Source organism: Oncorhynchus keta, chromosome 4 (genome assembly GCF_023373465.1).
Source record: "Oncorhynchus keta strain PuntledgeMale-10-30-2019 chromosome 4, Oket_V2, whole genome shotgun sequence".
NCBI classification, from domain to species: domain Eukaryota; kingdom Metazoa; phylum Chordata; class Actinopteri; order Salmoniformes; family Salmonidae; genus Oncorhynchus; species Oncorhynchus keta.
Genome location: NC_068424.1, coordinates 35,035,418 through 35,049,581, shown reverse-complemented (window position 1 = coordinate 35,049,581; position 14,164 = coordinate 35,035,418). Strand labels below are relative to the sequence as shown.

At 41.0% G+C, this 14,164-nt stretch overlaps 1 protein-coding gene across 7 annotated transcripts in view; it reads left to right on the top strand.

Annotated features, from left to right (window-relative positions):
- sugct (succinyl-CoA:glutarate-CoA transferase) overlaps positions 1-14,164 on the top strand; it is a 157,377-nt gene that overhangs the window by 26,469 nt on the left and 116,744 nt on the right. For all 7 annotated transcript variants that reach the window (XM_035760870.2, XM_035760848.2, XM_035760858.2 and 4 more), the window contains one exon: positions 5,933-6,028. In XM_035760870.2, coding sequence (XP_035616763.1) covers positions 5,933-6,028 — 96 coding nt within the window. The remainder of the gene's footprint in view (positions 1-5,932; positions 6,029-14,164) is intronic.

The window sequence follows — 14,164 nt, the reverse complement described above, 5'->3', positions numbered from 1 at the left end:
CCGTGATCTCTCAGACGGGACGAGTTCAAAGCTGGATCATGTTAGGCTCCTTGGCTGCGTATTCATCTGAGGGATGACACTGTTGCTTTAGGAGAATGGTTTATGTCGTGCTCACGTTTCTCTCACATCGTAACATGGGACCCATGTGACAATTAAGCTCCACTCGGGTACATTGATAAGGCATGCAGAGTAATCGGTCTAAGAAGCAGGCCTTGTTTAAATAGAACTTGGTGCTTTTTAAAATTTCACAAGATGGATCGATTTAATGTAGGCTTAACTGACAGGCAATCAGTGAACTAATTATTCAACTGTCTTGACATTGCTGCAGCGTATCGGTAGATATTCGTTTTGTAGCAGTCTTTACACATTTTGATGGCTATGGTTGCTGTACCCTGGAGGCCCCACTGAAGTTAAGGATCCCAATCCTTCGAATGCGAGCGGTTTCACTTGCACTACTAGGCAAAGAGGACATTTGAGATTTACTGAAGCTTTTACAAATAAATGTCCTCCTGGAACAGTATGAGAGCACATCGTATCATCTTTGTGAAAAATATCTCTATTTTCTTCCCACCAACGCCTGAAACACTCCAGTGTAACCTTTTCTATTGTTTTATCGTGGCAGGTCGAGGGAAAAGTAAAGCTCAACAAATATTTGCGAGGCTGTTTTCTGCAGATTGCAGTTGGATTGAACCAAAATACACAAATTTAAGGGGTTCTTAGGGAACTAACCCCAATTCACCTCTTTCTCACAGCAGATCTAATGTCCTTGTTCTGTGCCATACATCACTTGGCCAGGGACTGTTAAGTCATACAATGCATTCAAAGTATTCACACCCTTTAACCTTTTCTACATTTTGTTGTGTTACAGACTGGAATGGATAAAAAACAGATTAAATTGATATTTTGTCATTGGCCTACATACAATACCCCATAATGTCAAATTATTACAAATGAATTAAAAATGAAATTCTGAAATGTCTTGAGTCAAGTATTCAACCCCTTTGTTATGGCAAGCCTAAATAAGTTCAGCTGTAAACATTTGCTTTTTAACAAGTCGCATAATGAGTTGCATGGACTCAATCTCTGTTCAATAATAATGTTTAACATTATTTTAGATTGACTACTTCATCTCTGTACCGCACACATACGATTAACCTAAAGGTCCCTCAGTCAAGCAGTGAATTTCAAACACAGATTCAACCATAAAGACCAGGGAGGTTTTCCAATGGGTAAAAATAAAAAGACATTAAATATCCCTTCGAGCATGGTGAAGTTATTAATTACACTTTGGATGCTGTATCAATACACCCAGTCACTACAAAGGTACAGGCCACCTTCCTAACTCAGTTGCCAGAGAGGAAGGAAACCGCTCATGGATTTTGCCATGAGACAGGTTAGAGTTAAATGGCTGTGATAAAACTGAGGATGGATCAACATTGTAGTTACTCCACAATACTAACCTAAATGACAGATTGAAAAGGAAGCCTGTACATAATAAAAATATTCCAAAACATGCATCCTGTTTTGAAACAAGGCACTAAAGTAAAACTGCAAACAACGTGGCAAAGAAATTGACTTTGAGGCCTGAATACAAAGCGTTATGTTTGGCGAAAACACAACACTCTGAGTACCACTCTTAATATTTTCTAGCATGGTGGTGGCTGCATCATGTTATGGGTATTTTTTTAACCTTTATTTATGCTTGTCATTGGCAAGCACGAGGGAGGTTTTTTTTGGCGTGAAAAGAAACGGAATAGAGCTAAGCACAGGCAAAATCGTAGAGGAAAACCTTGTCTGCTTTCCAATAGACACTGGGAGACATTCACCTTTCAGCAGGACAGTAACCTAAAAAAAAATGCCAAATCTAGACTGGATTTGCTTAGCAAGACGACATTGAATGTTCCTGAGTGGCTTAGTTACAGTTTTGACATAAATTGGCTTGAAAATCTATGGCAATACTTTAAAATGGCTGTCTACAACAACTTGACAGAGCTTGAAGAATTATTTAAAATAATAATTTGCAAATATTGTACAATCCAGATGTGTACAGCTCTTAGAGACTTACCCAGAAAGACTCACAGCTGTAATCACTGCCACATTTGATTCTAACATGTATTGACTCAGGGGTGTGATTTACTTATGTAAATGAGATATTTCTGTATTTCATTTTCAATAGATTTGCAAAAAATATATAAAAACATTCTTTCACTTTGTCATTATGGGGTATTGTGTGTCGATGGGGGAGAAAAAGTATACATTTAATCCATTTGAATTCAGGCTGTAACAACAATATGGAAGAGGTGAAGGGGTGTGAATACTTTCTGAAGGCCCTGTACATCTCTACATTAACGGTAGGTTTTCCACGTAATACACTTCTGAGGTACAAGATAAGGAGGTACATATACATCAAATGCAGGTTTCAGATTAAGTTCATATATGTGCGCTAGGGAGTGCAGCTTTCACGCAATCAGATGTCATAGAATCATAAATTGGCTATCTACCCACAGTATAAAAACTGCAGTATGCCTCATCTGCATAACAGGTGATTAAAATGGATGGTAATTGTTTTATAAATAGTTTTTAGCTTTTACAAATAAATAAAAAGGGGCTATTATTTAAAAAATATTTAGTTTTGAACTATTACATTTCAACAGTGTACATTTCAATTTTCAAAACTTCATTTAGATTTAAACAATTTGTTCCTGCTGAATTTTTGGGGGATTTTGACTCTGATTGTTGATTCCCGCAATTTGGATTTAGTTCAATAGGGGCTTTGATTATTTCCAGGAATCTATGTTAGAAAGTTGACTTGTATTGCCCATTCTCGCTTGTGAGCCTTCATATTGTATCAGACCATGTTGCAGAAATAACCATTCAGACTCTGTGTCCTTGGATAATACAAATTCCCACAAAGGATGTGGTTTTGGGAGGTAGCTCCAATAATACAATTGTTTGTAATCCCTATGTTTTGGGTCAGGGAATTCTTCCTTGGAAGTTTTTATCCACCCTTCATACATTTCTAAATGTATGGTGTTGTGTGTGGATTGTGGTCGATGCATAAAGTCACATCTGAGGCTTTTAGGTCAGGGTTGCTGTGGTCGACCCCTGGGTTGCCAGAGATAAATATATGACCCATCCCCTCCATGTCCAATTGTGCATTCCTACTGATGTCTTGTGGCCACAGTAATCTAACCTCTGAGCAATTTGATGGTGGCTGGACACAAACGAGCATAAAGGGATGGCCAATCCAGATGACCTTTTATTCCCAATCCATTGGCTAAAAGGGTTGCGAGATGCATAATTATCAAACATATTTTTAAAACCTTTATTTTAAAATCATTTTTTGCAACATTTCCACCTGCATGTAGCGCCAACTGTCAATTACATACCAGTAGTAGCAAAGGATTGGAAATCCACGAGGGAACGTTTTAGAACGCAGCGTGATACTGCAAATTACCTTTTTTCCCCCCCCGTGACTAATCGGTCCAACTGTTGTTTTGTGTACAACTTTGTATATTATGATAGGTTCCCATACAGCAATTGTATTTGCTAACCTTTTTGGATTATTATATGAAGGTTAGAAGCAGTACTAAGACATTTCAGGTTGTTCTAAGCAGTGTTTAAAAAAATAAAATGACATTTAAGTTATGGCTAAAATATTACTTATTGCTCCTTTTAATATATATGCATTATATAACTTTTGCATTTATATATAGTGTATTTCCAAATTTAAATGAGACACTTCTGCAATTGGCTATCAGAGTTCGGTGTATATTAAACCAGCGGGTTAAATTTGCCATATAACATATTATAATTATGTGATTTTCTGGTTGTTAACTGATTTTGTGGTTGAGAAGAAGACGTTTTCCTAAAAATACAAACAAATATTATGCAACCATTGTTCAACCTGAGCATGACGTCATTGCAACCAGTTTACCACTGTTTGTCACAATATCAAGTGGTTCTTTAAAAATCAGAAACAAATCCTTTTGAAATAACATCTGTTAATACTCTGAGGTTAATGTAAGGATGAGCCTTTTACAATCGTGGTTTGGAATAAAGACACGCACATTAAATGTGTAACCATGATTGCAGGATTGGCTTTTTGAGTGCAAACAGTTCTCATGATATGGAGATGTCAGTGCCAAGGCAATGCAGCCTTGAATCTGCTCACAATAGGGATATTTAATTCTAAGAAACATTTGAACACACATCTGAGTATATTCTTAAGGTTACAGAATCGAGACTTTATTTGATATTGTTCTCCAACCATGTTTTGATTTCTATGGATGGATGCATCAAATAATCCAACTCTATGATTTAAGTCGGAACATGTCATGCAGGATGCTGAACTATGTGGATGCAATGTGAGCAGAGGGACAGTTGGCTCTGGAAGAGCTCTTGTGCGATATCCCTGACAGGCCTAAGTGGCTGGGAGAGTGACTGCTGTTCTGGGACCACATTTCTGTTTCAGCCAGTAAGGGTGAACTCTTTATGGCTTACACTTTGTGGGACAATTACAGGACTTGAACCACACCAGCGGATAGTGGAATCGGACCACAATTGGGACCAGTGGAGGACTAAGACTGACCTATCAGAATGGAGTGCAGGCACAGGGAGGGACACAAGCTCAGCTTTTTAAAGGCTTGTTTCTATTTGTCCTCATTGCCTCGACTTCAGTAATTGACTCCCTTGTAGACCATTTTTAAAATTTGGTATCGTCATCATGGCCGCCTTGTGGTTTCTGTCAGGGAAATTCATACCCTTCCAATCTAAATTAGGATAGCTCCTGGCAGGCAAGTAGCTCAAATAAATACGAGTTAGAATGAATAGCTTAGAGAAGTCGAAAATTAACAGAGCTGAAGTCATGGCTGTCTGAAAAGCGTACAGTAATTTATTCTTCTGCCAAAAAGCAACAGTGTGGAGCAAATGATAGGCATTGGAATTGCTACTTGGTTCTTGTCCTGTGGAGTAGTCTTGCGGTTCTTGGCATGAATGACCACCCCCCATCCGAATGAAGTCCCGACACAAGACACAGTATAAAGAATGACTTGAGACATTTGGATTGAATTGTATGTAATCCAATGCTAATCCAATGCTATTCATATGGCATCCACTATTGTCATAATCAATCTTGCTATTATTACCAATTTACACAGATGTTTACACACTTTCAGGTGTGATTGCTTAACTTTGTTGAGAGTCCGTTAAAGAACAAACTATAGAAGTCAAGAAGTTGACCAGTGTTATTTAAACACGAAGAGAGACTGTATGTTCCAAAATTGTGCAAACAGTGGACAATTACCTGAATGTAGAAGCTGTTGGAGATGGATAGGCCCGACTCATGGCTGTGTGCCAGGCCAGGCTTGCTGTGGAAGTTGGAATGGGGCTTAGAGGAAGAATGCAGATGCTGTGTGGAGACCCTCCATCCCATTTCTGATATTAAATCATCACTACAGGGCTTTGATCTTGGCAAACTCGCCGAATGTTCCTTTAAACATTTGCGTCAACAGCTTCTAAAAGCATCAGTGTTTACATAGCTAAATATTGTCTCAGCTGCAGAGCCTCTCAAATGAGGTTTCATCTGGGCATTGTCAACTCACCCCGGGAGTCTGCCATTGACACAACAGGAGATACTGAAATGCTACTCTTAGTGCTTAAAACCTTCAAAATGTCTAATATATATCAGCTGACAATAGACAGTTGCTATTTAGTGAATGATAAATCGAAAAGGAAAAGTAGAGGAAGCATGTTGCAAGACGTGGTAGAGCTGTTGCTTGTTTTCACAACAAAGTGCTGTGAAGGTTTGAGTTAACTGGACTCACTAAGCAGCGGGATATAATGAGCTTGCTGACAGGTCATAGATTTCAAGCTCGGCTCTCACTGTGCCCTTCTCTTGCTCTCTCTCTCTCTCTCTTGCTCTCTCTCTCAGGTGGCTTGTCTCACACACATTGCTGCAAATTACCTCAATGCTGGGAAGGAAGCCAGGAGATGGGGAACAGCCCATGAGAGCATCGTTCCATATCAGGTGCAGTGCAACTAGCGTGCTTTCCACTTTACCAGGTTTCCTTAATTTATACCCTTCAGTCTGATACAGTAGCATTACCTGTGTCTTTGAGACCGGTGGCTTGATCGGTTGCAAAGGTTTCCAATATGCATAGAAAATGGATATGCATGGCCTCGTGACACAATGGTAAAATGTCAACACAACTGGATACACCCGTCATTTTTGACAGGTTATAATTGATACGGCAGCGCTACAGTACCAAGCAAAAGAGTGTTGAAACGATTGCTAACTGACTGTAAACAATTTTAGCTAGCTAGCTAAGCATCTTAGCTAATTGTGAGGCTAAACAATTCACTTATTTAGCATTAATTTGCCACTGCAAATGTCAGTGCTATCTAGCGCGACGGTGTCTCCTAAACGTACATTTTTTAACGTTCTATGAGGTCTCCACTTTCCAAGCACATTAGATACTGGAGGACCGGTCTTGGTCTCAGGCCAAAATGTTAACATCTAATGTTCAGAGGTAAAATCAGGTGTGCAGAATACTTTTTTCACATTTCTACAATTTTAAATTATTTGATACCTACCGTAGAAGAACGTTTTAATTGCATAATTGTTGAATTTGATAACCCCTCAGTAAAAATTGCTCAGTAGTTTGGCTGGGAGAAAGTGCTTATGAGGAGATTTGAAGAAAGAGCTCACCAGCCTTCCAAACGGGACACAACAAACTATTTAGTGTGATTTACAGTAGATTCTGTTATTGAAGTAGATCATGTGGTTAGGAACTCAACTGAAGTTTATGATGTGTCATGCCACTAAACCAGACTGCCCCCAAGCTGGTTTCAACTGTCACTCTCAGTTGGATTCTAATCACCATTACTTTTCAGTAAAGCAGAGGGCCCTTCTCAATCCACGTTTTCGTTATTGTGCACTGCAATTAATATCCGTTTTGGATTTGTTTGAAAGCAATGTTAACTATGGCAATGTGGCTCAAGTAGTTCAACAACCTCACACTTTGAACATTGTACTAACTTATGTTTCTCCTTCCACTTAAGCTGATTCATTCTTCACCACTTAGTGCATTCATTAATCTGTTCCTGTTTGGACCCTGTTCATGCGACCATCATTCATACCAAATTAAATGTATTGGTCACATACACGTGTTTAGCAGATGTTATTGCCTGTGTAGTGAAATGCTTGTGTTTCTACCTCCAACAATGCAGTAATATCTAACAATTTAACAACAATACACACAAGTCTAAAGTAAAGGAATGGAATTAAGAATATATACAGTTGAAGTCAGAAGTTTACATACACTAAATTGACTGTGCCTTGGAAAATTCCAGAAAATTATGCCATGGCTTTAGAAGCTTCTGATGGGTTAATTGGCATTATGTAAGTCAATTGGAGGTGTACCTGTGTATGTATTTCATGGCCTACCTTCAAACTCAGTGCCTCTTTGCTTGACATCATGGGAAAATCAAAAGAAATCAGCCAAGACCTCAGAAATGTTATTTTAGAACTCCACAAGTCTGGTTCATCCTTGGGAATAATGTCCAAACTCCTGAAGGTACCACGTTCATCTGTACAAAGAATAGTACGCAAGCATAAACACCACGGGACCACGCAGCTGTCATACCGCTCAGGAAGGAGACGCCTTCTGTCTCCTAGAGATGAACGTCCTTTGGTGCAAAAATTGCAAATCAATCCCAGAACAACAGCAAAGGACCTTGTGAAGATGCTGGAGGAAAACGGGTACAAAAGTATCTATATCCACAGTAAAATGAGTCTTATATCAACATAACCTGAAAGGTCGCTCAGCAAGGAAGAAGCACCTGCTCCAAAACTGCCATACAAAGCCAGACTACGGTTTGCAACTGCACATTGCGACAAAGATCGTAATTTTTTGAGAAATGTCCTCTGGTCTGACGAAACAAAAATAGAACTGTTTTGCCATAATGACCATCGTTATGTTTGGAGGAAAAAGGGGGATGCTTGCAAGCCGAAGAACACCATCACAACCGTGAAGCACGGGGGTGGCAGCATCATGTTGTCGGGGTGCTTTGCTGCAGGAAGGACTGGTGCACTTCACAAAATAGATGGCATCATGAGGCTGGAAAATTATGTGGATATATTGAAGCAACGTCTCAAAACATCAGTCAGGAAGTTAAATGGTTAAATTGGTCGCAAATGGTTATTCCAAATGGACAATAACCACAAGCATACTTCCAAAGTTGTGGCAAAATGGCTTAAGGACAACAAAGTCAAGGTATTGGAGTTGCCATCATAAAGCCCTGACCTCAATCCCATAGAAAATGTGTGGGCAGAACTGAAAAAGAGTGTGAGAGAAAGGAGGCCTACAAACCTGACTCAGTTACACCAGCTCTGTCAGGAGGAATGGGCCAGAACTTATTGTGGGAATTTACCCGAAACGTTTGACCCAAGTTAAACAATTTAAAGGCAATGCCAAATACTAATTGAGGTATGTAAACTTCTGACAACCTGGGAATGTGATGAAAGACATAAAAGCTGAAATAAATAATTCTCTCTGCTATTATTCTGACATTTCACATTCTTAAAATAAAGTGGTGATCCTAACTGACCTAAAACAAGGATTTTTTTTACTAGGATTAAATGTCAGGAATTGTGAAAAACTGAATTTAAATGTATGTAAACCTCTGACTTCAACTGTAAATATTTGTTTGAGCATTGTCATAGACTAAGATACAGTATATACATATGAGATGTGTAATGCAAAATATGTAAACATTATTAAAGTGGCTAGTGTTCCATTATTTAAGTGGCCAGTGATTTCAATCCATGTATATAGGGCAGCAGCCTCGAATGTGCTAGTGATGGCTATTTAACAGTTTGATGGCCTTGAGATAGAAGCTGTTTTTCAGTCTCTCGGTCCCAGCTTTGATGCACCTGTACTGACCTGGCCTTCTGGATGATAGCTGGGTGAACAGGCAGTGGCTCGGGTGGTTGTTGCCCTTGATTATCTTTTTGGCCTTCTTGTGACTTCAGGTGCTGTAGGTGACCTGGAGGGCAGGTAGTTTCCCCATGTGATGCGTTGGGAAGACCGCACCACCCTCTGGAGAGCCCTGCGGTTGCGGGCGGTGCAGTTGCCGTACCAGGCGGTGATACAGCCCGACAGGATGCTCTCAATTGTGCATCTGTAGAAGTTTGAGGGTTTTAGGTGACAAGCCAAAATTCTTCAGCCTCCTGAGGTTGAAGAGGCGCTGTTGCGCCTTCTTCACCACTCTGTCTGTGTGGGTGAACCATTTCAGTTTGGCAGTGATGTGTACGCCAAGGAACTTGAATCTTTCCACCTTCTCCACTGCGGTCCTGTCTATGTACACTACTACAAAAAATAAAGGGAACACTTAAACAACACAATGTAACTCCAAGTCAATCACACTTCTGTGAAATCAAACTGTCCACTTAGGCAGCAACACTGATTGACAATAAATTTCACATGCTGTTGTGCAAATGGAATAGACAACAGGTGGAAATTATAGTCAATTAGCAAGACACCCCCAATAATGGAGTGGTTCTACAGGTGGGGACCACAGACCACTTCTCAGTTCCTATGCTTCCTGGCTGATGTTTTGGTCACTTTTGAATGCTGGCGGTGCTTTCACTCTAGTGGTAGCATGAGACGGAGTCTACAACCCACACAATTGGCTCAGGTAGTGCAGCTCATCCAGGATGGCACATCAATGCGAGCTGTGGCAAGAAGGTTTGCTGTGTCTGTCAGCGTAGTGTCCAGAGCATGGAGGCGCTACCAGGAGACCGGCCAGTACATCAGTAGATGTGAAGGAGGCCGTAGGAGGGCAACAACCCAGCAGCCGGACCGCTACCCCCGCCTTTGTGCAAGGAGGAGCAGGAGGAGCACTGCCAGAGCCCTGCAAAATGACCTCCAGCAGGCCACAAATGTGCATGTGTCTGCTCAAACGGTCAGAAACAGACTCCATGAGGGTGGTATGAGGGCCCGACGTCCACAGGTGGGGGTTGTGCTTACAGCCCAACACCATGCAGGACGTTTTTAATTTGCCAGAGAACACCAAGATTGGCAAATTCGCCACTGGCATCCTGTGCTCTTCACAGATGAAAGCAGGTTCACACTGAGCACGTGACAGACGTGACAGTCTGGTGACGCCGTGGAGAACGTTCTGCTGCCTGCAACATCCTCCAGCATGACCGGTTTGGCGGTGGGTCAGTCATGGTGTGGGGTGGCATTTCTTTGGGTGGCCGCACAGCCCTCCATGTGCTCGCCTGACGTAACCTGACTGCCATTAGGTACCGAGATGAGATCCTCAGACCCCTTGTGAGATCATATGCTGGTGCGGTTGGCCCTGGGTTCCTCCTAATGCAAGACAATGCTAGACCAAGAGGAAGGCATTGATGCTATGGACTGGCCCGCCCGTTCCCCAGACCTGAATCCAATTGAGCACATCTGGGACATCATGTCTCGCTCCATCCACCAATGCCACATTGCACCACAGACTATCCAGGAGTTGACTGATGCTTTAGTCCAGGTCTGGGAGGAGATCCCTCAGGAGACCATCCGCCACCTCATCAGGAGCATTCCCAGGCGTTGTAGGGAGGTCATACAGGCATGCTGAGGCCACACACACTACTGAGCCTAATTTTGACTTGTTTTAAGGACATTACATCAAAGTTGGATCAGCCTGTAGTGTGGTTTTCCACTTAAATTTTGAGTATGACCTCCAGCTGGTCTGCGCATGCTCTGAGGACATTGCTAGGGATGTCGTATGGGCTGGCAGCCTTACGAGGGTTTACATGCTTAAATGACTGGCTCACGTCGGCCACGGAGAAGAAGGCCGCGTTGGTGGCAATGTGTGTTAAGCTTGTCCGGAAGCAAGACGTCAGTGTCCACGACGTGGCTGGTTTTCCCTTTATAGTCCGTGATTGACCCTACCATATTTTGGGGTTTGTTTTCTTTCAAATACTGACATAGCAACCTCATATGGGAGTAATTGTATTTACCTCCCCAGGTTGTTCTTAACAGTGCATTTTGTCATATTTATACATTCCAATATTTGTCACATCTATTGTGCTAAACATTCCATGCACTTACTTAAACGTTAATATGAAGTTGCAAACGCTTGGCCTTGTAGGCTCAGCAGTAGTTTTAAAGTCTGTTGGCAGCATGTGCTGGTTTGCTAACCCACTGAATGCAAAGTTACGTGCCAAGCAGTGATGAATTGGGTCCCATTTTACAGTCTTTGGTATGACTTGGCCAGGGATCAAACTCCCAACCTTCTGATCTCATGACAGACACTAACCACAATGCCACTGAGTTGGTACTGATAAAGGCCCACTCATTAATTTGAGAAACAACAAAATGGCAGACTCGGCACTTGATTAGTATTAGTACACTATTAGGTCTACCTCCTACTATCACTTGTTTTGATGTTGGATTCTCATACAAAACTACACCTGAAAGAAGAAACTTCACCACCCTATTTTGATATTGGCCTTATTTATTTTCTATTCATATTTCACCTTTATTTTAGCAGGGGAATGCCCATTGAGACAAAAGTCGCGCCTGGTCTTTTTGTCTCACTAAATCAAGATGCGTTATTTGTTTTGTTGCACTAGAAAACAGCCCCTCCACCTCTTGAGTCCATTGGAAATGCATTTGAATGGGTTCAAGAGGGAGCTTGGCCTTGGTTCAGGTTGCTTGCAGTGGAAGCTTGAGTGAGCTCTCATACTGCTCTAGTAAACCAATCAGAGACTACCGTCGGATAGATAAAGGAGGTAGATGCGTCATGTAAAAAACAATTGAAGATTGAGGATAGATTTCAATCACAAAATATTAGTGTGAATTACTTTTGTCCTTGCGTTATTTTTGTGGGAAAAAAATGCCATTTTGCTTGAGGTGTAGTTTTTCCCCTGATTTCCTGTACTTAGCCGTTATTGTACTTAAAATGTCGATTACATTTAGAATGGGGGCAATAAAGAGGTGTTTTGTTCCTCATCCAAATCAATGTTGTCATTTTTATTATACATTGAGCTGAGCGGCGTATTTATATTATTCTGTCCCATCTGCTTTTTGAGCTATCTGGGTTACACTGTGTGTTGGTAAGTGGTAGAGTGTCCCTGTCAAAAGTTTGGACACACCTACTCATTCAAGGGTTTTTCTTTATTTTTGATCTTTTCTACATTGTAGAATAGTAGTGAAGACATAAAAAATGTGAAATAAGACATTTGGAATCATGTAGTAACCAAACAATTATATTTTATATTTGAGATTCTTCAAAGTAGCCACCCTTTGCCTTGATGACAGCTTTGCACACTCTTAGCATTCTCTCAACCAGCGTCACCTGGAATCCAACAGTCTTGAAGGAGTTCCCACATATGCTGAGCACTTGTTGGCTGCGTTTCCTTCACTCTGCGGTCCAACTTATCCCAAACCATCTCAATTGGGTTGAGGTCAGGTGATTGTGGAGGTCAGGTGATTGTGGAGGCCAGGTCACCTGATGCAACACTCTCATCACTCTCCTTCAAATAGCCAATACACAGCCCGGAGGTGTGTTGGGTCATTGTCCTGTTGAAAAACAAATGATAGTCCCACTAAGAGCAAACCAGATGGGATGGCGTATTGCTGTGGTAGCTGTGCTGGTTATGTATGCCTTGAATTCTAAAGAAATCACAGACATTGTCACCAGCAAAGCACCCCCACACCATCACATCTCCTCCATGCTTCACAGTGGGAACCACACATGTAGGGATCATCTGTTCACCTTACTCTGTGTCTCACGAAGACACGGCGGTTTGAATAAAAAATCTCAAATTTGGAATCATCAGACAAAAGGACAGATTTCACCTGGTCTAATGTCAACTGCTCGTGTTTCCTTACCCAAGCAAGTCTCTTTTTCTTATTGGTGTCCGTTAGTAGTGGGTTCTTTGCAGCAATTCAACCATGAAGGCCTGATTTCATGCAGCCTCATCTGAACAGTTGATGTTGAGATGTGTCTGTTACTTAAACTCTGAAGCATTTTTTTTAGCTTCAATGTCCGAGGCTGGTAACTCAAATGAACGTATCCTTTGCAACAGAGGTAACTCTGGATCTTACTTTCCTGTGGCGGTCCTCATGAGAGCCAGTTTCATCATAGCGCTTGATGGTTTTTGCGACTGCACTTGAAGAAACGTTCAAAGTTCTTGAAATGTTTCCGGATTGACTGACCTTCATGTCTTAAAGGAATGATGGACTGTCATTTCTCTTTGCTTATTTGAGCTGTTCTTGCTAAAATATGGACTTGGTATTTTACCAAATAGGTCTATCTTCTGTATACCACCCCAACCTGTCACAATACAACTGATTGTCTCAAACGCATTAAGAAGGAATGAAATTCAACAAATGAACTTTTAACAAGGCACACCTGTTAATTGACATGCATTCCAGGTGACTACCTCATGAAGCTGGTTGAGAGAATGCCGAGAGAATGCCAAAAGTGTGCAAAGCTGTCATCAAGGCAAAGGGTGGCTACTTTGAAGAATCTCAAATATATTTTGATTTGTTTAATAGCTTTTTGGTTACTCCATGATTACATATGTGTTATTTCATAGTTTTGATGTCTTCACTATTATTTTACAATGTAGAAAATAGTAAAAATAAAATAAAAACCAAACGTTTGACTGGTATTGCATAATGTTTTTATAATGACTCATATGTTGGAGATGCGTCAATGGATTCATATAAATGTCATCCAGCCAGGCCAGTTCAGCTTTGATTTCTGTTTCTTTTGGTTTCCTTTTTGCTGTTGTGATTACTCTTGGGGAGATTGACTTCAGATAGATGGATGGAGAATTGGTCCAAACCTTGCCACTTGTCTGGTAAATTTTTCTGGATTTTGAGCCTTTAGTGGTAATACATATATTCCGGCACTATAGGTCAAGTCTTGCCCAAACACAGCAAATAACCGATGTCTCTTTTTGAAACATATCTCATGTGTTTGACTGTGTCCATTTATGAGAGCAAAGCAATATTGTCAAGTACTGTAGGAAGAATGATATTTTATCCATGTATTTTCAGACTAAACTGATTCATAAACCCACGTAGGCATGCAAAATGTGCTAAAATGACATAATTGCGGTGCGTTTTATGTAGTTGTGGTCAGGTGGGGT